We start from the raw sequence: 25,491 nt of genomic DNA on the forward strand, positions 1-25,491 counted from the left end.
ATTATGTAGAATCTCTATTCAGTGTACATGTCACATGGCAAACAGAAATTAACTTTGTATTTAGATTCAGCTTCCCTCCTATAATATGTCATCATGTATGTGGGAAAATAAATAAATCTGAGACACTTCTGGTCCAGAAGATCCTCAATCTGTACAGGCTCTGTTGGTCCAAACACTTCGACCTATTTCCCTTTCAATCATTCAAGAACAGAGACTGCAAAGGGAGTCTCCTGTGCTCAGATGTAAGACTCTCTAAGATTGCTGGAGTAGGTTCTGTCTGCCTTGATATCTCCATTAATACTGAGAAAAGACTGAATATGGCCACTCTCTTTCTCTCTTTCTCTCTCTTGCTCCCCTTATCCTTTCCTCCCTTCTTTTCATTTCCAGTTTGACCAGGCCCAGGGTTCCCTGCTACTCAGTCCTAGTAGAAAACGTTCTCAGTCTGTGGGTCTACTTAACATTAATGTATTCATCCACAGACCCTACCTCTTGATCTCATAGAGGAGTGACTTGTGTCTGTGGAAAAGTTATCTGGCTTCAAATACAAACAGGAGAGCTTGGCAGACCAAACCAAATACTGGCCAAATACTCTCTAATCCCACCAGGATGCCACAGTCTGACCCTGGAGAGGCGGCTGGGTAATCAGATGCAAAGTGAAGCAACTCTCTACTTGCCTCCCTGGGCATTCGGATTCCTGGCTCTGATACAGCCAGGCAAGTGGTTTTGGAATTGTGAGGAAGAGGGTGGAGAGATGGGGTGGAGGCTTCCTCTAGGCCAACCACAACTAACTCTTTGACTCTGTCCAACAAAGCCCAGACAGCACAATTATCTGGCTAATCTGGCCCTTCGTTGAGAGGCCAGCTTAGACTAAACAGTGGCTTTTATCCTAATACTTCTCTTTACAGTGCTAGAGGATGAGTGTGAATTTCCAAGGGGTTGGGGTTGCTTATGAGACCCACCCATTGATCCAGATGGGCCAAACACAAGCCATTCAAAGAGTTTGAGAAAGGATGTCTTCCAGAGACAAATGGCTAAATGACATCCTAATTGGTTTCCTGACTAATTTACTTTCTGGCTCTACATGACTAGAAGTAAGAATGTCCGAGTCAGCCAACATTTTCCATCATGATTCTAGCCCTCACAGACTCCTGAAGTGTTCCCAGTATCCCTGGGTGGTTATAGTAGCTCCATCGGGTGCCCATTCCTGCACACAGTTTTGGTACCTCCCACTTGGGCCAAAGGCAGTGTTAAGATACAAAGGGGATGTGAAAGCATGCCTTGAAGTTACCACAAAGGAGATGAGGTAGGTCCAGCTTGGTTGGCAACTAAACATTTGCCAGATGGTTTACAGAAAACCAAGATTTTTGAAGAAAGAATAAGAAGCAGTGATTTATCACTCTTGGAAAGTGACATGCAGCCAGAATGTGTGGAATCTGTCAGTTATTCATTCTGCAAATATTTCCTTCAGTTCTAGTTTGGGCTGGGACCCATGCTACTTAACAGAATGAAATCCAAACAGGCATGGCCCCTATCCCCAGGCAAATAATCCATCCCTAAATGTATAGCTAAAGTACTCTGATGCAGTGAGGTGCTTTGAGAGTAGTACCACCAAGTTTCCAGATTCAGACAGGACTCAAGGAGGGAGTCTCTGAGGAAGCTAAGTCATTAAAGGTCCCAATTCACTCTTTTTGAAATATCCCTCTAGGGGCTAGCAAGACGGTTCAGTGGGTAAAGGGGTTGCTGTGCAAGAATAAGGTCCTGAGTATGGATTTGTAAAACCCACATTAAGCATAGTTTCGTAAAAACCACTCTAAGCATCTGCTTCTCAGTGCTGTCAGGGGAGATGAGAGACAGACTCAGGGAGCCCCTGCGGCCCCCAAGACAGCTCTTCGCACACACAGCAGCAAAATCAGGGCTCCTTTCTCACGCAAGGGAGAAGAGGATCCCAGAAGTGGTGTACACACACACACACACACACACACACACACACACACACACACACAAAGACAGATCACTCTGGTTTTGGCAAGAAGAGTAAAGTGGAGATTAGTAAACAAATAGAGATATAAGACTATTGGCTGAACGTTTGGATGAGCTCAACCAAGGTAGATCCTTGACAATTTGGGGACAGCAGTGGAAAGACTAGGGAATCATAAGATATGGGGTCAAGAGGACATGGCAGAGGGTAGGTGTGGGAGCAGAGGGAGACTGTACAGATTTGCAACCATGGTGAAAGGTCTAGGTGGCACTCTCCACTGAGAGATGAGCAAGGGAAGAAAGTAAGTTCTATATTGGAGTCAAACAACGAGACTGTGTATAACCCTGTACTGACCAACTTGCTCTGCCCTTGGGCCACAACTCCACATGATGTCCATGCCACCAGCTCCACATGTTGAGAGCCCATCTACTCTTCAATCCAATTCAAAAAGCACTCCTCCCTCAAAGCCATTTCTGTTTATGGATGGGGCCACTGCTTCCTTATCCTTCCCCACATGAGCAATCCAGCACAGTAGACACTGGCAAATATTTGTAAAATGAACAAAAATAGCCTGCTTTTTTTTTTGCCATGGAAGGAAAATTAGTAGACATTGGATTGACTTAAAAGCCACCAAATCATACTGAAGTTTGAACTGTAGGTGTTTTAATATGAAGCCAACTCCATCAATTTGATGCTTAGAAGTTTTCTCCCTTCCTCTGACTCACAGAGATCAAAAAACCACAAAGAGCAAGGGGTGGGGTTGGGGAGATAGGCCATTCCTGTTCTTGCATTACAAATGCTGTTTCTTCCAAATGATTTTATTCTTATTCACTGAAGAATGGTAAGAAGAAGAAGAGGTGGAGGAGGAAGGGTGGTGGTGGAATGGAGTAGGAGGGGGATAGAAGAGGTGAGGGGGGAAAGGAGAGATAATGGCCATCTCAACCATTATCAGCATAAGAATCAGTAGGGGAAGGAGGGACAGGGTGAGAGAAAGCAGGAAAAAGGAGGACAGAGAAGGTAAAAGGGAAAGAAAAAAAAGAAGAAAGCAAGAGAAGATAGAGAAGGAAGAGAAGGACATACCCTGTCCGTAACTCATGCAATCCTACCTGCAAGCCCACCAGCACAAGCTGATGCCACTATTATCAAGAGAGGACAGATGAAGAGCTGGAGAGGGCTCCATCATTGCTCGGCCATGAAAGCTCATTGCTCTCTGCTGTGATGTGCTCTCCTAAGGTTGTGTATGGTGCTCCTACAAAGGAGTGTCTCAGTTTACTTAATTGGGGAGTCCCTGGTCAGGAATCAGGAGGTCTAGAGTCCAGTCCTGATTTCCTATGCTATTTGACCTAATCAGTGTTTCTTTCTACATAAAATAAGAGACATGGATATTGCTAGCATAAGTAATAGAGAAAAATGGTAGTCTCAATTCTACTCTTTTTTGATATTTCAAATAATTTAATTCCAGCTACAATGACACAAGAAAAGAGACACCTAGAAACAAGAGAGTCAGGATTCAAACATATGCTCGTCCACTACGGTGGTCTGAATGAGAATGGCCCTCATAGTCTCATGTATCTAGATACTTGGTCACCAGTTAGTGGAACTGTTTGAGAGGGGATAAAGGAGGTGTGACGTTGTTGGAGGAAGTGTGTCACTGGAGGCTGGCCTTGAATTCTCAAAAGACTTTCCATTCCCAGTGTGTCTCTCTCTGCCTGCTACTTGAAGATCAAGATGTGAGCTCTTGGCTATTCCTGTTGCCTTTGCTCTACCATTATGGACTCTAGCCCTCTGAAATCCTAAGCCAAATTAAATGCTTTCTGTTATAAATTGTCCTGGTTATGATTTTTTTCATAGTAATATGAAAGTAACCAATGCATCTCCTATACTCCATAGTCAAAGTCAAAGCCTTAGAGCCATGGGAAAAAAATGAAACACATGGCTTCCCTTCTGAGCATCTCTACTTGTCTCAGTTTTGTAGCATGAACTCCTTTTGATATTTCCCTGGAAGAAAAGTTCTCTATCTGTGATGGTTATTCTTGGTTGTCAACTTGACTACATCTGAAATGAGCTAAAACCCAAACTGCTAGGTACATCTATGAGAGGTTTTGTTATTATTATTAATTAAGTCATTTGAAGTGGAATGATTTCACCTGTCATCCAGACCTTTTTTAGGTGGGAAGAGCCACCTTTAATTTGGAACAAACTTTCTGTGGCAGCATATATAAAGGACCCTGAAGATGAAAGCTTTCACTCTTTGCGTGCTTGCTCTCATTCTCTCTGGAAAGTGCATTCATTCCCTTGCTGACATTAACGCTTACTTCTTTGGAATTCTAGCATATACTGACCAGTTGAGTCTTCCAGCCTCATTTTCTGAACAAAGGAACAACCACTAGAATCTTAGAGCTTCCATTTGTAGAGAGCCATTTTTGGAGTAGCTGGACAACAGCCTATAAGCCACTAAAATAAAATCCATTTACAAACACACACACACAAACACACCCGTACACGCGCGTGTGGGCGCACACACAAACACACACACACATGCACACACACACACACACTCTGACTGATGTGCTACCTAAAACCAAAAGGTTGCAAATTAGTGGACAGGAAGATTCTGGCGCTTACTGAGACTCCCGAGTACAGTCCAGGATTTATGACCACATAAGATGGAAGCAAGGTTGCTCTTAGAAATGTCCCCAGTTCAGAAAAGGGCAGTTGTGGAAAGAGCTAGGGAAGGGGCTACCACGTACCTGTTCCACTCGGATCTCAATGTCGCCATTCACTTTCTTCCCATGAAAATACTTTGACCTGAAAGGAGACCAAGAGATCTGCTCAGTAAGGATCCATTTCCTTTCTCCCCTTTTCCAAAGGCCTAGAGGTGTGAACCGAGACAGGCCTCACATGGCACTGTCCTCCCATGACCACCTTGGTATTTAAAGACAGAATGGTGGAGGAGAGGAGGAAGAGTGGATAGGAAGACAGGAGACTCGAGTTCTGGTTCTGTCCAGTGACTTGGCCTCCTCTGCCTCTACTGCAGCCTCTAAATGAAAGCCATGCTCCCTGTGTCTAGGAGCTATTTGAAAGACTCAACGAGACAAGGAAAACATAAATGATGCAGTATTGATTTGGTGTTCTTTTATTAAATTATACACATGTACTACATCAAGGACTCACTGACCTGTTTTCTTATCTTCGCGTTATGTATTTGTCTGTCTATCTGTTAACCAATAGCCTTTTCATCTGGCCACTCACCCTTCTACAACTCTCTTCCACCAACCACCAATGGAGGTAAAGGAGTAGACAATATTCTTGTTGTTGGCATTTTGTCTAGGCTCCGCCCCACAGTTACCTGGCAACAGCCAAGCATGCCTGACTCACTATAAAAGGGGCTCCTTGCCCCTCCACTCTCTCTTGCCCTCTTGCTCCTGTTCTGTCCATTTGCTTCTGCTCCCCCTCTCCCTCCATTCCCCTTCCCCCTCCTTTTCCATGTGCTTATGGCTGGCCTCTCCTCCTCCTCCTCCTCCTCCTCTTCTTCTTCTTCTTCCTCTCTCTCTCTCTCTCTCTCTCTCTCTCTCTCTCTCTCTCTCTCTCTCTCTCTCTCCCCCCCTCTCTCTCCTTCTCTGTCCCTACTACCCTCACAACTTCCATCCCCATGCCCTGAATAAACTATTCTATCGTGGCTGGTTCCTCAGGGGGAAGGGATGCCTCAGCATGGTTCCGCAGAGGCACCTCCTTCTCCCACACCTGACTGCATCTCCACCAAACATATTCCCTCTCTCCTTATCTTTTCATAAAATACAGCACTTATGACCTCCCTCCCTTTCCCTGCTGACCCTCCAATCTTATTGCTTGATCCCTCCCATTCGCCCACTTTCCTCCATAGGGAACCTTCTCCTGACCGTAAATGTAGATCATCTCCCTTGGGACACCAGCTGTCTTCCCTACTGCTGATTCTAAGTATGATTAGAATCAGTAACTGTGCTTAACACTTGTAACCCACTGAAGTACAACAGGACTCCAACCAGTCTGTGGCCCATCATTTTATCCCCAGCACCCACAAGAGTACTTAAAACACTACAAGAGTGTGCAACACACCACAAGAGTGCAATTAATTGAATGAATAAATGAATGAATGAATGAATGAATGAATGAATGAACCAGTGAGTTATAGGGTTGAATCTGTGGCCTTTTTCATTTAATGTATACATTAAACGAGGCAGGCATTTTTATGTCTGTCCTATCAGGGAGGAAACGCAAAACCCAGAGACTAAATGCTTAAGGGTAACCTGCTTCCAGGTATTTTCCTCTGAGTCTCTGCTTTCTTTCGCTCAACCCTGAAAGAGTCTGGATAGAAGGGTGCGTAGAGCATTAGGTGCCTTCCCATACATAATGCTAAAGAGCCAGCTTGCATATCCGACTCACCAGTGAACCAGGCACTGCAGTAAGCATTTCCTTCTTAGGGATGGCAGCAGTGTTTTTCCTCCACCTCCCTCATTCTCTCCCTTTTCCTCAGCAGAAACATTCACAGGTTAGCACAGGTTAGCACACAAAGCTATAGCCCCGAGTCTCCCGGATGTTAGGTGTGGCCACACAACCCAGTTCTGATGGATAATCTGTAAGCATCATGCTCACAAACTTTCTCTGAACTTTCTTCATTCTATTCTTGTCCCTGGAGCAGGGAACGATTTGCTCAGTCTTCTTTTGTGAAAGGGTTCTTTCTACAAATTCTTAGAATGCTTCCCTGTCTGTGTTCACAAGCCCCTATGGCTTCTCAGCCAACGTCAGTAGTACCTTCCTCTCCCAAGACTTCCAGCATCCTTGACTGACAGCGTCAATATTTGTGGTACTTTTTCTTACAATATTAACAGGCTAAGATGTCACTGGGGCTGGACTTTTGTGGGACAGGAATGGTTGGTATGATCTGAAAGTAAGGTGTCCCTTTGTTTCTTTCCCATGGGTGCTCTTCAATTGTGTGTAGCTAGTCTCACCCAATGCAGAATTTCATCACGAGTCTTCAACAAGGGAGTCAGCACATTCCATCCCACTTACAGTATTTGTGGGGCCTGAGGGGGGGACAGCAAATGGCCTATGAGGCGTATGACTAATATTTAAAGTTGATAAGTATTCTAATTTCAATTCTGTTGCTGTGGTACAAGACCTTATCCAAAAGCAAGTGAGAGATGAAAGGGCTTTCTGGCTTATAACACCAGGTTACAGCCCAACATTCTGGGAAAGGCAAGACAAGAACTGAAGCAGTCCCCGCATGTCCATAGTCAAGCGTCAAGAGAAGATGAATTCACCTTTGCCTACTTGCTCTCATCTGGCTCTCTTTTGTAGGGAATGGTGCATCCCACAGCTGGCTGGGTTTTCCCGATTAACAATTAGGACAATCATCTACAGACAAGTCCACAGGTCAATCTGATCTAGTCAGTTCCCGGGTTGATGCTCTCAGGCGATTCTACACTGAGACAAGATGACACTGAAAATGAACTACCACCATGACTAGAGTTAGCAAACATTTAAATACAATATTTGCATCCCTTCTTTGATGACTACAGCTCATAAGGACACATCCAGACTGTAGCAGCATGGCAATGGCCAGCGTGGTCTTTACTCTTAATTCCCATTCTTCCCTAGTTCTCAGTTACTCTCCTCTCTCCATTCTTCACTCTGCACCCCTGCAGATTCCAGTGTTCTTCTCCCTAGTACTTGACCTTCTCATCAACCCCCAAGAGGGAATGGGGCAGGATCGCCACCCATATCCTGTAGATGGAGAAGTTGCCATTTAAGGTCTCATAAGTTTCCCATAGTTTCAGATTTTCAAGATTCAGTACAATTCCTTCCTAATGGGGACTCTGCCAGCAGATGGCCCACTTAATCCACATTTACATTACATTAACATCCACATTATTTACAGCTGCTTCCATAGACACCACACACCCCACACACACACACACACACACACACACACACACACACCACACATGCACATGCACGCGAGCATGCACGCGCGCGCACGCACGCACGCGCGCACACACACACACACACACACACACACACACTCCTTCTTGGGATGCTTCAGTACGTCCTCTGCTTTATGATTCTGGTCTTTTGCACAGGCTCACACCTCTATTTTGCCAGACTCCTCTTTCTCGAAGTCCATAGTACTTATAGGTGCTATCTGCTCTCTTGTTTTCCTTAGCAGCAACCCCACCTGGCTGGGCTGGGTGCCCCTCCTCCACAGGTGAGCACATCATACCCTCTACCTTATGGTACTGCCCTGCCTTGTAATTATACGTTATGATCTGTCCTCTGCCTCTAAACATCCAGTCTGTGAGCTGTTTCTCAATAGTCACTGCATATGACAGCACCCTGTGACAGGGCACAGGACTTTGCTTCCTATATGTTGGCCAGGTATGGAGATGTCTCCCTTGTCCCTGCATCCAGATCTTCCTTGTGACCCTTTATTGCCACCTACTGGCAAACTGTTGCAATAACTCACAAATCTACATCTTTTATTATATGGGTCATTGTGTGGTTGTCCAACCTATAGGACTGACAGCCTTGGACTTGATTCCAACCCAGAACCAAGAACGCTCTGCACTGTATGCCACCCAAGAAGCTCCTGCCTCAAAGACGCCACACCTTCCCAGGAGTCTTTGGAATGTTTCCTGCTGGGGCTGGCAGGCTGTCTCAGGCTGAGGTGAGGGTCAGGCGGTCCATCCCTCTATCTGGCTGAGAGTCAGAAGTCTGTCTCCTGATGGGCCACACAGACTGCTGCCTTCTTGCCGGGGAGCGGGGGTTGGGAGTGGGGACAGTGGTGGAAGGGTGGGCTAATTCAGCCTGGAGCTGCCTCAGAACAGCTCTGTGTGGCAGAGAGAAGGGGAAGGATGGCCTAGAATTCTAGATGCCTTGGGGGTGGAGCCCACTGTCTCTGCTGTTGACTGGCTGTTTGACCTCAGGTTAAAACAGATGGATCCACGTTGTCCAATGGCTTTGCCTTCGACCAGCAGTCTCAGCCCAGTGCCCTAATATGTCCATTTTCATAGCTCCTTGAATAACGCTGCCAATCAAACAGATCCATGGTCCTGACCCTCCAAGGGGTGGGAACACTAGATTCCAGGAGGGTTCTGTCTCTGTGGGTGGCCTCATACTTTACTGACACATTAAAGGCAGCAGGAAGGAGAATATTACAAGCTAGGGCCACCCGGGGTGGGAAGTCTCTAGTTTGGGGCCCCGGGATGTGGTGGCATGTGACAAAGATTTATGAGAAGTGGGTACTGCTTTCCTTTCCTGCCACTGCCAGGGAATGAGGACATATGGGATCTACCTGTGTCAAAGCAGAGATCCTGGACAGATCCACCTGACTGTGGAGCTAGTGAGGCGAGGTAGCATCTCTTACTTGATCCCAGAGGATTCTGCCAGCCCCGCCAGCCAGTTGGGATCCTCTTCCCACCTCCCTGAGTCCTGGAATGCAGCAGGGGCAGCACGCTCACTCATTCAGGAGAGTCCCGAGGGTTTAAACTCTGGTTCTCACACTTGCACAGCAAGCCCTGCCCGTAGCCCTGGGAAGGCATCGTTGCATGATTTAACCTGCAGTGATGGACTTATCTGCTCTGTGCAGAACCTTCAGGCTCCCAGGAATCAACCATGAAGATCACACAGGGTTTACTCCCTCCTAGGAGGGAGTGGCACACAGATGGACGATAACCATCAGTGAAGCAGCGTAGAGATCCAGCTCGGACCAAAAGGTGCACTCTGCCCAGTCTTGGATGGGAAGCAGGATGAGAGGCATGTGTGGTACTGATGAGGTGGCCCAGCTAGTCCACCAGCTAATCAGCTCATCCAATATTTGTGCCTATTCTTTGTCAGGGCCTAAGACTTCAAAGGTGTGGTGGTGGTGGTGGTGGTGGTGGTGGTGGTGGTGGTGGTGGTGTGTGTGTGTGTGTGTGTGTGTGTGTGTGTGTGTGTGTAGACATGCAGAGGAAGACCTGGTTTGGGCGTGGGGCAGGATTTCTGATACCTCCTGACCTGCTGTAGATATCTTGGGGCCACTCCATGCCTCCTCCTCTGAATAATGGGGATGTAAAAGGTTAATTCTGAAGGTGTTGAGAGGGCTTACACTAGGACCCAGATGCAAAGGCACCCAGGAGGCTGCCAAGAATGTACCAGTGGGCTACTGATGGGAGGTGTCTGAGTGCGGCTTCGCATTGCTGGAAGAAGAAGCAGAAGGGCCTTCTGGCTGTAGAGGCAGACCCAGGTCCTGTCTAGCTCTGCCATTTATAACCTAATGCTGCCTCAAGCCAACCCCACCACCACAGTCCAAGTTCTCTCATTGGTAAAATATTAGGAGAAAAATGACTACATCTGCCATCTGGGTATGGACTCCTGAACAATGCTCCTGGCACACAGCAGGTATTCGGCTACCATTCAGCTCATCCCTTCTGGTTTGTTTTCTGCATGGAGAAGGCTGAGAAGATTTATTATCTATTTACCCATACAAAGATTCACTATCCATCCAATAAACGACTTATCTATCTATCCATCCATCTAACTCATTCACCCATACATCCACTTGCCCGACTATTTATCCATCCATCCATCCATCCATCCATCCATCCATCCATCCATCCATCCACCCATCCATCCATCCATCCTTCTTCCTTCTTCTCCTTACTTTGTGGTAAGCATTATGTTGGTCTAAAATATCCCAGTCAAAGCAGAAAGGTTTTTGCATCATACCGGAAGACAGTCCTTGAGGAAGACAGAGATCCACTAGCTACCTTAACATCTCTGTCTTGTATCACAAGCCCCCAGCTGGTAGGTCTTGTGGGATCCATAGCCTCATTTTGACAGAATGAATTATAAACTTACTTTTGTGTGGGACAGGGGGTGTGGTGTATGCTAACACGAATATGGGTATGTGCAGGTGTATGCGTACACGTGGAAGCCAGAGGAGACATCAGGCACTCTTCTCTATTTGTCCCTAAGACCACCTCTCTCTGAGCCTAGAGTGAGGCAGGCAGCCAGGAAGCCCCAGTAATTCTCCTTTCTCTTTCCAAGCGCTGGAGTCTCAGGGTTGTATGTGTGTGTGTAGGACAGCATGCTGAGCTTTTTATGTGGGTGCTGAGAATCCAAACTCAGATCTTCATGCTTGTGGAGCAAGCCCTCTTAGCTGCGGAGTCATTCACACCACGACCCCCACCCTTGCCCCACACCCCCCTCCCCCACATACACACCTTTCACATTTAAAATACAGAATTCATTTTAGAAGTCTGGCTTCCCTTGAACATTAGAAACTTGGAAACATCTGGCCTGTATTCCCAAACGGCAGAAGCTGGCTGAGTGTCCTGCAGCTGCTGCCTTTAGAGGGAACATTTGCCTGTCACAGCCAGCACCATCCCTCCGGTTCCCAGTCATCTCCCTGCAGCTGAAGCCAAATGGCTAATGTCATTTGCCATGGAGCCTAAGTGGCTGTTTTCCTGACCACAGGGAAGTGTTTTCTTCCCACCTGCACTTGTCCCTATCCACGTGCCCCCAAACTGGCTGATGTGTCTTCTACAGATAGCCTTATTAAGCCTGTTCTTCACATGGTAATTAACTTCTCAAAGATCTCCAGAAAGCCCAGCAGAAGAGTGGACAGGAATTCTTGTCCCTTTTCCTGCCATGGAAGATGATTCCCTCTTGCCAGGGAACACATTAGAGACAGGCTTCTACAGGCCTTGGGGAGAGAGACATTATGTAATGAGGCTGGCATCTGCCCAGAGACATGCCTTTCCAGGGGCAGGTTGTAAGCAGTGGGGTAAAGTCTGGGGGGGGGGGGGCTCTGAAGTCTCTATAGCCCAAGTAGAAGCAGGTCTGTGAGGGACTCTATAGAAAGGTCACTGGGAGGACCTGGACGAGAAAGCCAGTCTGTGGAGGGTGAGGCTATGGGATTCCTCAGAGAAGAACGAGGCAAGGGTATGAGACAGGCAAGACAAAGGCAAGAGAAGAAGAACCAATGCTTCCATTTAGAGCCTCCTCTAAGGGCTTCTAGAGTAACATCATCTAGGGTCAGAGCCCTTCATTACTGTCACAAATGAGTAGCCAAACCAAACTCAGAATCTTCTAACTAATGGGAAACTCACCCCTTCCCCCAACACCACTTGATCTCTGCCACCGAACTGTACTTATACTGAACTGTACATGTGCCTGGCCTTCTCTGTTTATCAAGTTGAATTTCATCTCCATCGTCCATTGTTCCACCAGCAGTCTTGCTCCTATTCATTTAAACCATGTAGTAAGCCCTCTGTTTTGATTGATTCTAAGGTTGGCTTTCCATCGAGGTCAACAAGCAGGTCCCTGACTCCATTCTAGACATTCTGAGTCCATTGTGGTATGTGACAGTTCCTCATGGCCTGACCTGGATCCATCCAATCCTTGTTTAGATGTAGTTCCTCCATTCAAATTGGTCCATGTTCTGACAGAATCAAACCTCCCTCCTGTACACAACATTTGTGGGTTTGTCACAAAGTCTCCTCAAGAGAGAAGGAGTAGACTAAGCCATGATTAATTTTCACCAAGAATTTGTTTTTAAGTGCAAGGGCAAAACAAGAGTTGACGTGTGCAGGTACAATGTATGCACATCTCTGGAGGGTACTCACAGGCTGACGTTTTCTAGAATTCCAATCATTACACATTCTTTTCCTTCTAAGAATGTCACCATCTATATCCAGTAAAACCTCATTGTGTGTACTTTGACCAAAGATGCTTGTTTTCTTTACAAAGAACTTGACTTTATACAACAAGTTTAGGGCAGTAGCTGGAAACAATCATTCTAATGGGAACACTCATCCAGAGACATGGTCCTCACACAGCCATGTGCTATTATGTCAAAGGAAACAGGCACTCTTTACATTTGAGAGCTCATGGCTCAGTCAAGCTCTTTAGAGAATCAGCAAAAAGTGAGAGATTTAGGGGGAAAGGTCTCCCTAGACTCTTCTGTTCAAAGACATTTTCCTTGTATCTTCTAGCTAGGATCCAAGACTGAAGCTCTCTCCTCCAAGATTCTACAAGAGCAGGGTGGTGGTAACAATCTTTCTGTTTCCCCTTCCTCTGTCTCTCCTCATAGGAGCTGGGTAGGAAGCTGCAGAGACACCAGCCCTTGGATTGGACAGCATGAAGACCTCACGAAGAAGGGTCAGCACTTGAAAAATTCCTCAAGTCAAAAGGGCTAGGGGCTTGGGTGCCACACAAGGCCCTCACTGTGTGTGCACATTGTCTCCCTGATAAAAGGGGCCGGGCCTGGGAAAACGGAGCTGTCTCCAGGCAACAGAACTGGTTGATGGGGAATGTCCAGGCCCCTCCCCTCTCTCTGGACACTAGGGCAGGGAGAAACACAGGGAGGGCAGAGGTACAGGGCCAACGTCTAGCACTGAAGCCCCCCCAGGTGGGGTCAGATGGAATGTTTGAGTTAATGAATAAAGCAAACAGGAGGTGATACCTCATTTTTGAGACCCCCCTCCTCTCTTCATTTCACCGGAAGCCCCTTACAGGTCTGTACATACAACAGTTTTGTTATGCAATGGGGTGCCTTATGATGGCAACAGGCATGAGGTGTTCCTCAGAGCTGGGGGTCTACAGCAGAGTGGTTCATCTATGCTTTAAGTTTCTCTGTTTACTCTAGGGCCAGCTGACTGACTGGGAACACTCACTGTAACTCAGAGAATGACTGCCAGCCTGCCAGGGCCTAGACACCCCTCCTCCAGGGCTTCTGGAAGCTGGCCCTCCAGCACAACCAGCTGAACTGAGAGGCATGCCAAGCAGCTTCCTTCCCCCTGGCTCCCAGGGCTATTATATTCACAAGCAATTAGCAACTGCAATTAATTGATAATAACAATTACCATCCCAGGGCCTATTATGTCAGCCTGAGCCATGGCCCAACCTCACCCAAGCCACTCTCTTTACCCTTCAGGAAAGCTGGTCTGTCTACTGCCTTACAGAGGAGGAATGTAAGGCTGGGAGGTTAGACTTGACTAAGGTCTCATAACTGAAAGGGACAGTTGGGATCTAGGAGTCTGGCTGGAGACTGTCCTCTGAGATTGCCTTCCTCCAGGCTGCTGATGTCAGAGAAAGCTGTGCTCTGGAGAATGGGGCCGGTCTGGAGACCTGATTTGACTCCCCAAACAGAAAGCAAGGCACCTCAGAGGCCAGCCTCTTGTCATTTCACATATTTCCTTCTTCCCTGAGAAAAAATCCTGGACACACAATGAAATTCAGATTTCAAATGAACAGTAAACGAATGTTTAGTATATGCCAATCTCATGCTTCACTGTGTATCCTTAGGTTCGTTCACTAAGCAGTCACTTGATTACCTGTGTTTATATTTGCTCACTCTGACAATCCTACTTTGATGGTCATCTTTATTGTCAACTTGGTGGACTGTAGAATCACCATGGAAACGTACCTCTAGGTGACACCATCCCATGGGCTGGATTCTCAGATGCTCTAGGATGGAGAAAGCTAGCTGAGGGCCGGCAGTCATCTTATCCTGCTTCCAGATGCAGATGCTATGTACCTGCTTCCCACACCTCCTGCCATACTTTCCTTGACATGATGGACTGGACCTTTAAAGTGTGAGCCCAGATAAACCCTTCCTCTCATAAGTTTCTTCTGACCAGGTATCTGGCCATACAAATGAGAAAAGTCACTAGCATACCTTCCCATAGGCCACTGCTGGTGATGCCAGCTCAGAGAGACACCTTTCCCCCACCCCTACCTGCTGGTAGCAAAGATGGCAGCAGAATATCCTGGTTGCTATGGAGCCTACTAGGCCCACTACAAGTCCTCAGAGAGACACTCCAAGATGTCTTGTCCAAGCAGCCAGAAGAAGTCTGACCCCTCAGTAGAAGACTAGAGCTGTTCTGTTACACCTGGGGAAGCAGCAAGGAGCCTTGGGAATACCAAGAAAATATCCTGAATTCCAGAGCACCTAAGTGTCTTCTGAGAGAGCCTTCTCAAGGCACCTTCAAGCCTGACCCTTCCTATAGAAGAAACAGAAGCTCTTTGGTATCTGTCTCTTCACTAATGAAATAACCATCTCACTGACCTTGCCATGTGCAAGGCACTATGCTCAAAACACTGGTCGTTAAAGAGGGAAGAAACAGCTTCATGGTGGAGATAATGTTGGAAGCACAAGATGGAAACTCAAGTGGAGACGTTGCATGTGCTAAAAAAAAATTCACGTGAAAGAGATGAGAAAGGAACTCTTACTAGGGGCTTCATCATACCTCCACCCCCGAGGTCAATGATGTAGGGACAGAGATAGTACAACCACTTACTTTACAAATAAAGAAACAGGCTTACAAGCAAGCTGGCCAAGACACAGAGATGGTGAGGGTAAAGTGTGGGCCTTAATTCTGAGCTGCCACCTACTAGACTGGAATTCTCTAGAACTTAATCCTCTCCCCCCTTTAATTCTCATAGAAATACACAGCTGACGTGTGTTCCTGGGAGTGGCAACTTTAATATCAAGGCAGGTAAAGAGAATGGAAAAGTCTCTGCCTGGGCTCCCTTGGTACTTTAAAAAGAGGAAAAATATTCTCTGGGTATCCAAGAACAATTTTTATAAAACATTCACTCTGCCAGTCTGAGATCATGAGTGTCTGGGTGCCTTCAAGGGCTCCTTTTCCTCCTGGCACCTTTACAGTCAACCACTCAAAGGGCTCTGGCAGGGTGAGGCTGCCTGGGTGGGGTAGGGCACTTCCCTCCTGGGTGAGGTCACTGGTCTTCTGTGCTTGGCCAATGAGGTGTAAATGGAGTTCTGCCACCATTCTCTCAGCTGTCAGATGCTGGGTGTGTGTGTGTGTGTGTGTGTGTGTGTGTGTGTGTGTGTGTGTGTGTGTCTGTGTGTCTCTGTGTGTGTCTGTGTCTGGCGGTGCCAGAGCCTACTCACATGCAGCACAGGAGGTCCTGCGCTTCAGGTGCAGATGGGAGAGCAACAAGAACATAGTGACACCCAGGCTTGTCCTCAAATGCCCTCGCTGAATCCCAAGATGCTGGTAACATCTGCTTTGGTTGAGGGCACAAAGCTTTCTTATTTATAATACAAGAATAGTATTAGTCCCCACACAGTAATTAGGAGAGCTAAACTAGAGAGCGGGTGGGAATCACTCAGCACAGCGCCTGGCAATGGGAAATGCATGAGGTTGTTAGTGGTCATTGTCAATTGGGAGGTGTACCTCTGGGCATGCCTGCGGGGATTACCTTAATTCTATTAACTGATGTGAGAAGGCCAATCATAATTGTGGCAGGGACCATTCCCTGGGCAGGAGACCCTGGTCCGTTTAAAATGGAGAGAACAACACGGGTGGCAATATGCTCACTCTCACTAACAATGGGTTCTATGTATGTAACCACATACCTTAAGTTCCAGCCCCCGAGAGTCCCCCAGTATAACAGGTCACAAACTGGAGCTGTTGGGCATAAAAGAACCATCTCCTCTTTGTGTTGCTTTTGTCAGAATATTTTATCCCAGCAACAGGAGAAGACATTAAGCCCATTCATAAAGCTATTCATGTAATAATGAGGACATGGCCGGTCCTTGGAGTTTGTTGATTCTTGTGTGTCTTTGTCTTCTGTTCCATCCAAACTGCCCAGCATCTCCTTCATGGCCAGCATGGGAGGCTTGGGTAGGAAGGTGGCTCTTATTTTTGCCCCAAGCTCAGCTACTCTGCTTTCCTTGAGCAGGTATGAGCATCTTCTGCTGTTTCCTTCTTGGTCAGTCCACTGGGAAGTGCTGGTGGGCAACGCTATGTACTGATAGTGCCTATGACTTCTGTGTAACTGTCTCCACCAGAGTCAGTGTGATTTTCTGTTAGGTTGAATCGAGGTGAGAGCAAGTAGAATTTAAGCATGCTACCACGCTCATTCCTCATTGTCACACTCATACCTTGTCATTGCCAATCATTTCCCAGATCATTGCACATTTCCCCATCTCTGTCATCTGTACTGCTCTATGCATAGAAACATAATGACACCATTTAGGAGTGGGCAGGCCACTGGTGGGAGAGAAGACACAGACCCCCATCTCAGTCTTGTTCAACCTAGAAGTGTCACAGGCGCTCAGCCAGGACTACCATTAACTGTGCCTTACCAGGCAAATGAGGTATGACAGCCTCTAGGCTTCATGCATGGTGGCTATGGAGCACTTCAAATGAAGGACACCCTTTCTACTTGTCAAATTGACAAGGAAGGGGTGGTGGTAAGCAGACATAAGACAGGTCATTGTTAGATGGAACTGCAGTTTGAGAACAAGTTAGCTGAGAGGAGAGAGGACCACCAGGACAAATCTTACCTGCATCTACGAGTCCCAGTGCCCCTGCTCTCTCTCCAGAGAACCTGCAAGCAGGAGGGCTCACCTGCTCCACCTGGTTATGGTCTTTGTAATTGCTAAGTAACAGAATGTTTTTTATTTTGACATTCAAAACTAGGGCTCTGGTTGGTGCACCTATATGTCTTCCTGCTTGCTTTTGTATGTGTACATGTGCAAGAGGTAGTCATGTGTGTGTATGTATGGGGTGTGTGCATCTGTGGATGCCAAAGGTAAACCTCATGTGTTGTCCCTCATCTCCTGCCCACCTTCTTGTTGAGACAAGATCTCTCACTGAACATGGAAATTACCAGGAAGGTTAGAATAGGGATAGACACCGAGTCCCAGGGCTCTTGCTGTGTCCGGGTCCTCATTGCTAGATTACAAGCGTGTGCCACCACATCCAGCTTCTTATGTGTGTTCTGGGGATTGAATTTAGGACCTTCTCAGACTCTCCTTTCTCTTTTAAAAACAATCCTAAGCATTCACTTTTCATGGACTCTAGCATACTGATAAAGAGCTAAGATTTCATAGTATAGGGATTAGAATTGTGACCCCTTCCATTATGTGTGTAGTACCACTGACTACCAAGGTCAGGTACCTGCAAATTCATAATGTCACACTGATTAGACAGGGAGAGGGACAATGACATGCAAAGACCGTGCACTGATTGTGCATTGAACTCTAGATAATATAAAGATGACTGAGCAACCCGAGGAAAAGTCAATTACAACCTGCTGTGATATGAGCCACAAGGCTGTGGTGAAGAAGCTAAATCAGGGAGGTAGCCACCAGCACTGTGAACAAGACGTTCGTGTCAGATGTGGTACCCGGAAGAGGCAACATCTTCACCTATTGAAGCTTCTAAGGATGAACAGAAGTTGGCCAGGTAAACATGGTAGGGAAGGGTATTTGGGGGAACAGGAGCAGAAACTGGTAAGGTGAGTTGTGCTTAGGAATCACTTGTCTGCAAAGCAGGATGTAGAGCTGAAGACATACACAGAACCAGTGTGTGTGTGTGTGTGTGTGTGTGTGTGTGTGTCACATGCTTGTGACTTTAAACTCAAAGTTTAGGCTTGTGATGCATCACCAAAGGGTGGAAGTTGATTTGTTTTCAGAGAGGATGCAACGATGCTAGGTTGGAAGGTAACCAGGAGACAAGGTCAAGACTGGAAGCTTGAAGCCAGGGCAACTGCTGGAAACTCTAGGCAAGGAAGCCAGTGCCTGCCGGGGCAGCAGGCTGAAGGAAACAGCTTAGAAACTGACTTGCGTGCTCACGGGCATCCCAGGACTGACTGCTTTGTCCCATCCCAGAGGACAGACCTGCTACCAAGCCAGACCTCTATTAGGGTGGCCAGAAGCTCCCTAGAGACCCAAGGCATGGCTAGGTTCACCTCCACAAGCTGCATCTTAAAGTACTCCGCCGTGAACCCTTGCGGCAAAGCTGTCTTGGGATCTCAGTTTGTTCTCAGAAAATGCAAACACTATAAACCTGATCAAAATCAAAAGCCTATGGCTGAGAAAGGCTCAAGGGGAGGACACCCCCACTACTCTTTCTCCCAAGGGACCGGCTGTCAAACTGCCTTCTAAATATGTTTATACTCATAACCGAGTGCAGCTCTCAGCCTGGGGCTTTTTTCCCCCTAGAGGATGTTGGTTAATGCAAAGATTAATATCTGGCGCAAGAGCTGAGAATATGTGATTGATGAGCATAATCATCAATTGATGATTATTGATGATCCATAGTTGGGACATCTATATCATTCCCTGTCAAGGCCTGGAAGCATCATAGAATTTAAGAGTGGCAGGATGCGAGGGTTGTCATGAAACGTTGTCACCCCAATATGACATTGTCACTGTAACTATGGACACACAGACCCTTCCACATTCAATCAGAGAGAGAGAGAGAGAGAGAGAGAGAGAGAGAGAGAGGGAGAGGGAGAGAGAGAGAGCACCAGTGTCCACAAGATCCCACCCTTTCCTGAGGCGCTGATGACTGTTAATGGTTGCTGTGAGGGGGTGTGTCATTTTCTCTAAGGGTGTAGCTACTGAGGGACTAGATGGGAAGAAAAATAAGGAAAAATAAATGCAAGGTCCCTTTCCCAGGGATCTGGCCATTTCTCAGGTGGAATTGATTGGACCCACAGATTTAAATAATCTGCCAGCTGGCCTCTGAGAAGAGGCGTGGGTTCCCAACACACTCTCTGCTTGCAAGGAAACCTCATGAGGCAGCTTGGCCCTGGACCAACAGAGAAAGACAGTTTGCAGGGCTGAGTCTGAGAAGGGTCAGGAAGCGGACAGCAGTGTGCCCCTGGTTCTGGGTGTGGGTGTGGGGGGTAGGGTCACTCTCAGCCCTGACAGTCGAAGCCCCTCTCATTATCATCTCAAAAGGGAAGGAAGAGGCTGTGGGAGCTGGTTTCTTCTCTTTTCACAACTTCTCCTTCCTCTCTGGAGACCTTCACACAAAGCAGGAGAGGCTGGGAAGAAGCTGGACCTGGAGGCAGCTGGCTCCGCCAGGATACATTGGACCGTGGGGCTAGCCTGCCACCTGCTGGCTAATTTTGGTAGCTGTAGTCAGGCAGTTTTGGAGACTTCTACAGGTAGGAGAGAGAATCTTCTGGTGTCTGCAAGCTGTTAGTTCTGGAAACAGTCTCCCTATGTAGCAGAGGCTGGCCTTGAACTCCCAGTCCTCTCAGACTCTGCCTCCTAAGTGCAAGGATTACAGTTGTGCCCTACCACAACCAGCAAGACCGATTCGAAGGCACCCAGGGAACATTAATTTGGAGAGAGCTGGGAATGCCACTGAGATGGTAAGAGGTTAGGAGGGCATAAAGATGTAAGAAAGGAGTTTGAAGGAGAAGCTGATGAACCTGTGGTAGGAAGTCTCCCAGTCACAAACATTCAGTGAATATGTGGCCAACTCCCAGGTAAGCCCATGAGTCTCAATTTCTTTTCCCCATCAAAGGGCAAGAAGCGTGCCAGAAACCAACCACTGTTGTTCTTAAGACCCAATTGAAGTGTGAGCAAGTGATAGATGTTTCCACACACCACTCAGGGCAAAAGCATTACCTCCACCATGACTTCCAAGGGAGCCGCACCTAAGCCTTCTACACTACTTATTTCTATACATTAAGGAGATCGATGACCAACGTCAAAATTTAAATGCTACTTGACTGGGGCCACTAGCTGGATCCCAGCCTTGTTCACTGTACCTTGTCACAGTGTCACAGGCTCTGTGGGCAGATAAAGAGCAATAATATCTACTTGGCAGGTGCTAAGCAGGAAGGAATGGCAATAGGAAGCCAGACACAATGGGATGGACCCTGTCCTTTCTGCACAATACAGGGGACAAAGGCATAAACCAAGAATGCCTGGAAGGTGTTGCTGCCATGATTAATGACATACAGAGAGGTCCACAGTTCTATACAATAGTATGAATATATGCTTGCATGCCACTTGGTAGTTACCCAAGGACTTTTATATTGACTTTCATGTTATCTACTTCCATAAAGCCCCGTGAGGAGACAGGTATAGCAAGTCACAAGAGCTACAAAGCTGGGAGGGAGTTGAGGGACAGACAGAATGTGGCCTAGTTGTTTGTTACCATACCACACTCTCCATTATTAAACTTCACTTCCAAACAGGAGGCAACTTTTCTTGTCAAATAGCTGAGGCAGAGGTAAGACAACTAGCACAGAATAAGGTCCAATGTCTGGTTAGGTGCTGGGGAGATGGCTCAGTGAATGAAGTATTTGACTTGCAAGCCTTAGGGAGACTGGAGGTTAGATCCCTGAACCCCTGTAAAAGTACGGAAGGCATAGTAGCCACCTGTAATCCCAGCCCTGGGGAGGCAGAGACAGGGAGTCCTGGTGGTGCAGGGGGGTAGGGCGGGGAAACCAGTTAGCTCGTCTAGCAAGAGTTGGTAAACTCTGGGTTCATCGAGAGATTCTGCCTCTAAATAAAGTGAAGAGTGGCTCAGAATGACACCTGACATCAACTTCCACCTTCTATACATACAGCATATTTGTTAATGCACGTACATGCACCCACACGCGTGAGCACACACATACATACATGCATGCACATCACACACAGATATGCTTGTAAAAAGAAAAGGTTGGATTAGATAGAAACGGAGACTCCGTTGCTGGGTAAATGGGCAGGAGCTTTGCCCCTGGATGAGGGCCTGGAAGCAAAACCTCTGAAGCTACCAAGCCTCAAGAGCAGAGTCCCAGCATACAGCAGGCATAAGCGAGCCTGAGAGTCAAAAGCCTTGGAGAAAAGAGAAGACAACTCAGGCTGATCAGACAGAGGCAACTTCCAGACCGCCCTGGATGTTAAGATCAGATTATTTCTAGTTTGGGTGTGGGGGTTCATACCTGTAACCCCAGCACCCAAGAGGCAGGGGTAGGGAGCTCTCCATGAGTTTGGAGAGTGAGTTCTAGGCATAAAGCAATTAACAGTAAAGAGGTCGCCTCTCATCAGAAAGATGAGGCCTGCCACCTAAATCAGCTGAGCATGTTCTAGCATTGCCAAACATTAGGAATACATTTGAATAAATGAACAGCTTCGACTCCAAAGCAGAGGCTCGGCCGCCCCCAATCTGAGTCTACTTTTCTAGGGGTGCTGGCCATGTGCCAGTCTTTGGGGTTCTGGAGATAGTCATATATGAGTTTGCCACCAACACTATGCATGGGTCTACTATCAGAACAACTGTTTCGCACAGGTTCAACTCTGCTCTAGACATGGTGCTTCAATGTCTACATAATTGGGCCGATGTCCTTAACTGTAAACTATGTCTTCAGAGACTTACAGTATTTATCACCTCTCAGGATCACAACATTGGGGGATAGACTTATTCCAGAGAGGCAGACCTATATATAAGCACCGCTCCTGTGATCTGGTGCCCTGTGATTGGTCACTTACTGAATGATTACTGCCTTCAGAACTTACTGTGCGGAGGAGGCTAGAGAACTCGTCAACCCCATCCAATGGAGTATCCGAGGTCAAGCTCATGGGAGAAGTGGGATGTAAGTGTGGGTAACCTGTTCCCAAGAGTTAGGATGAGAACAGCAAGCCTCTGGTGATTCGTGTACCTTCTCAACAGCCTCATTTTGTCAGAGCGGAAGGTAACTTGGGAAACCCTGTGAGGTGTGTGTATTTCATGCTTGTTCAGAAAGGTCATATTGTTTCCCTGCTGTGTCTCCAGAACACTGGCAGTGAGTGAGCTTTTCCCATATCAAAAAACGTTAAGGCGTTTATAGCATACATGGGGAACTTTCCAGACTTGGGCCCTCTGTTGTTCATCTCAGAGCTGTTAGACTTGGAGTTGGCAGATAGCTCTGCCAGTATAAGGCCCCTAGAAAACAAGACATACAGCTTCTCCTTGATGAACGCCTCCTGCTCCCAGCTAGCCTCAGAAACTATGTAAGCCTCTTATAACACTTGCTTTCTATTCTTTCCTCCCAAGAGGTGAGATAGCCACACCCAGATTCCATCCCTGAAGCTGCTTACCAGTCTGTATGGGCGTCATCGATAACCAACAAGATCCTGGGTCTCTGAACCACGGGTGTGACAGGAGTGGGTGGTTCCATCAGCCCTGAGGGAGCCTGTGGGGTCTGTTTCATGGCACCGGAGAAGGAGCTGAACAGGCTGGATCCTGGAGATGAGAAGGAGGCAGCCAGGGGCTGGGGGTGCCTCCTCTCTGTGGCCGGGGATGCTGGAGAGCTACTGGAGCTCTCTGGGCGCTGCAGGTCCGGCATGTAGCCATTGGGCAGGTTGGCCACAAAGCTGCTGTCAGACAGCCGCCTCCGGAGGAAGTTCATGGCTGCAATAGATGGGAATTCTCCTTCCACACAGAATCAACTCGATGAGGTTTGAAGCTCAGGTTGCCAGTTACGGGGAGCTGGAGGCTTGGGGTCAGAGAGAGCTTCTGCACCATGAGAAGTGGACTTCCCAGGACTCTGTTTATCTGTTGAAAACAAGCCAACAAGCACATTAGTGGAACCAACTACCTCCCATTTAAAAGCAAATAGATAAAGCACGTTTCCAGCCCATCGTTTGTGTCTGTGAAAACTGGGACATACTTTTAGAGAGTAATTTGGCAATTTGCTTTAAAAGCATACAACTTCCATTTTTCAGGAATTCTATACTAAAAAAAAAAAAAATCGAAGAAACAGGTAAATACTTCATGCATAATTAGATTCATCACAGCCTTACTGACCCTAGGAAAACATTGGCAAGCCACCAGCATTCATAGGACAATGATAAGTCTCGAGGGCAATTGTTTCTGTCCATTCAAAAAGGCAGTGGTGGCGCACGCCTTTAATCCCAGGACTTAGGAGGCAGAGGCAGGTGGATTTCTGAGTTCGAGGCCAGCCTGGTCTACAGAATAAGTTCCAGGGCAGCCAGGGCTACACAGAGAAACCCTGTCCTGAAAAACAAAAACAAACAAACAAACAAACAAAAAAGAGTTCACATGAAGCATCTTTAGTAACAAAACTAAGTTTCATGCTGTAATATTAAATTTATCAAGCCTCATCTTGCTGGCACATGCCAACAACCCCAGCTACACTGAAGGTAGAAACCAGGAGGTCAATCGTTCAAGGTCTGGCTGGACTATAGTGAGCCCAAGGCCAGCTTGAATTACTTAGCAAGAGGCTAGAAGCAGTCTCCAAACTAAGTGGATAAATAAATATATAAATTAAAATTTAAATGGCTGGGGCAGAAAGTTCGGCAACAGAGGGGCCTGGCATGCAGGAAGCTCTGAGTTGGATCCCTAGCCCTGAATAAAAAAGAATCACAATACAAAATTACACGTACAAAATAACTACAGCCATATAAAAGTAACACAAAAGAAATAATAAATAAAACACAGCAGTGAATACATTCTGGTAACCCGTATTTATTTGTTTGTTTGTTTGTAATTTCCGAATTTTCCTGAATGTATACTGCTGGAGGTTGAAAGGACCTTCATTCCTATTAAGTTCATCTGACCCCCAGGGAGAAGAAACCGGGAGACAAGGCCTGTGAGGGGTAACTGGAGTTGGGTCAGTGTTGATGATGGAACCCTGGGACGGGAGTAGATCTCTTCTTATGACAGATACCTTCTGTTCTTTGTAAGGACACAAGTAAAAGGTGGCCATCTGCAAGCTGGGGGAGGCGGTCCTAGCAAGACCCAGCACGCTGTACTCTGCTGTCAGACGTCTAGACTGTGAGAAAATACGTTCCTGCTGTTTAAGCCACACGGGCTGTGGCATTTCGTTATGATAACTGAAACACGTACACACACACACACACACACACACACACGGAAGCCAGGGGACAACTTGCAGGTATCAGTTCCCTCTTTCCACTCTGTGGGGCTAGAGACAGAACCCAAGTTTTCAGGCTTGGCAGCAGGTACCTTTAGTGGCTAAGCCTGAGCCATCGTACCAACCCAAGAATAATTTTTAAAACTTCATTATCTATTTGAGATCTAGAACGATGGCTACTTAAATCCTGGAACTGAAATTTACATTTCTGCTGCATTTTTATAATTTATTGTTGTAAAATTAAGAAAATCTTTACAGTACAACTTTCTGACTTTGTTAAATGGCAGGGTGGGTAGGGTTTATTTGTTCGGTCATCTCTGAAAGCTCTCCTGCACCCACTTCTGGTCAAGCCACGCCTTCCTGAGGTGCTAATACACACAGCTGTGCCTGGATTTTTACCTTGGTGCTAGAGACACCAACTCCAGTCCCCATGCACAGATAGCAAGAACTTCATTGGCAAAGCCACCTCTGTAGCCCTGAGGCTAACTTTAGGGTTCATCATGATCTAATCTGAAGATCTACTGCACTTGCTGATGCCCTGTTATACTTGACAAGAATAACACGTGTGTGTGTGTGTGTGTGTGTGTGTGTGTGTGTGTGTGTGTAAAATTACTTTCTATTGTTTTGAGTCTGGTTCCCCAGAGATGTGTTTCTCCCCATAGTGTCTTATAGGTAGGGCTACTGACAAGTGTCACCCTGATCAACAGCTGTCAGCAAGAAGGAAAAACAGAATTGGTCTGAGCAAAGTCTTGGCTGATCCTCTTGAGAGAAACTGAAACATCTCTTGAACCCCATCCCCCCCCCAACTCCCATTTATATGCTGCCCAGTTACTAATTAAACCATGAAGACT

The 25,491-nt window shown here is 46.9% G+C and overlaps 1 protein-coding gene across 13 annotated transcripts in view; it reads right to left on the reverse strand.

The window, feature by feature from the left end:
* Syn3 (synapsin III) overlaps positions 1 to 25,491 on the reverse strand; it is a 450,181-nt gene that overhangs the window by 395,392 nt on the left and 29,298 nt on the right. For all 13 annotated transcript variants that reach the window (XM_006513699.4, NM_013722.3, XM_006513698.3 and 10 more), the window contains exons 2-3: positions 22,842 to 23,298; positions 4,729 to 4,786 (exon numbers count right to left, since the gene is read on the reverse strand). In XM_006513699.4, coding sequence (XP_006513762.1) covers positions 4,729 to 4,786; positions 22,842 to 23,152 — 369 coding nt within the window. In that variant the 5' untranslated portion in view covers positions 23,153 to 23,298. The remainder of the gene's footprint in view (positions 1 to 4,728; positions 4,787 to 22,841; positions 23,299 to 25,491) is intronic.

Source organism: Mus musculus, chromosome 10 (assembly GCF_000001635.26).
Source record: "Mus musculus strain C57BL/6J chromosome 10, GRCm38.p6 C57BL/6J".
Lineage (NCBI taxonomy): Eukaryota > Metazoa > Chordata > Mammalia > Rodentia > Muridae > Mus > Mus musculus.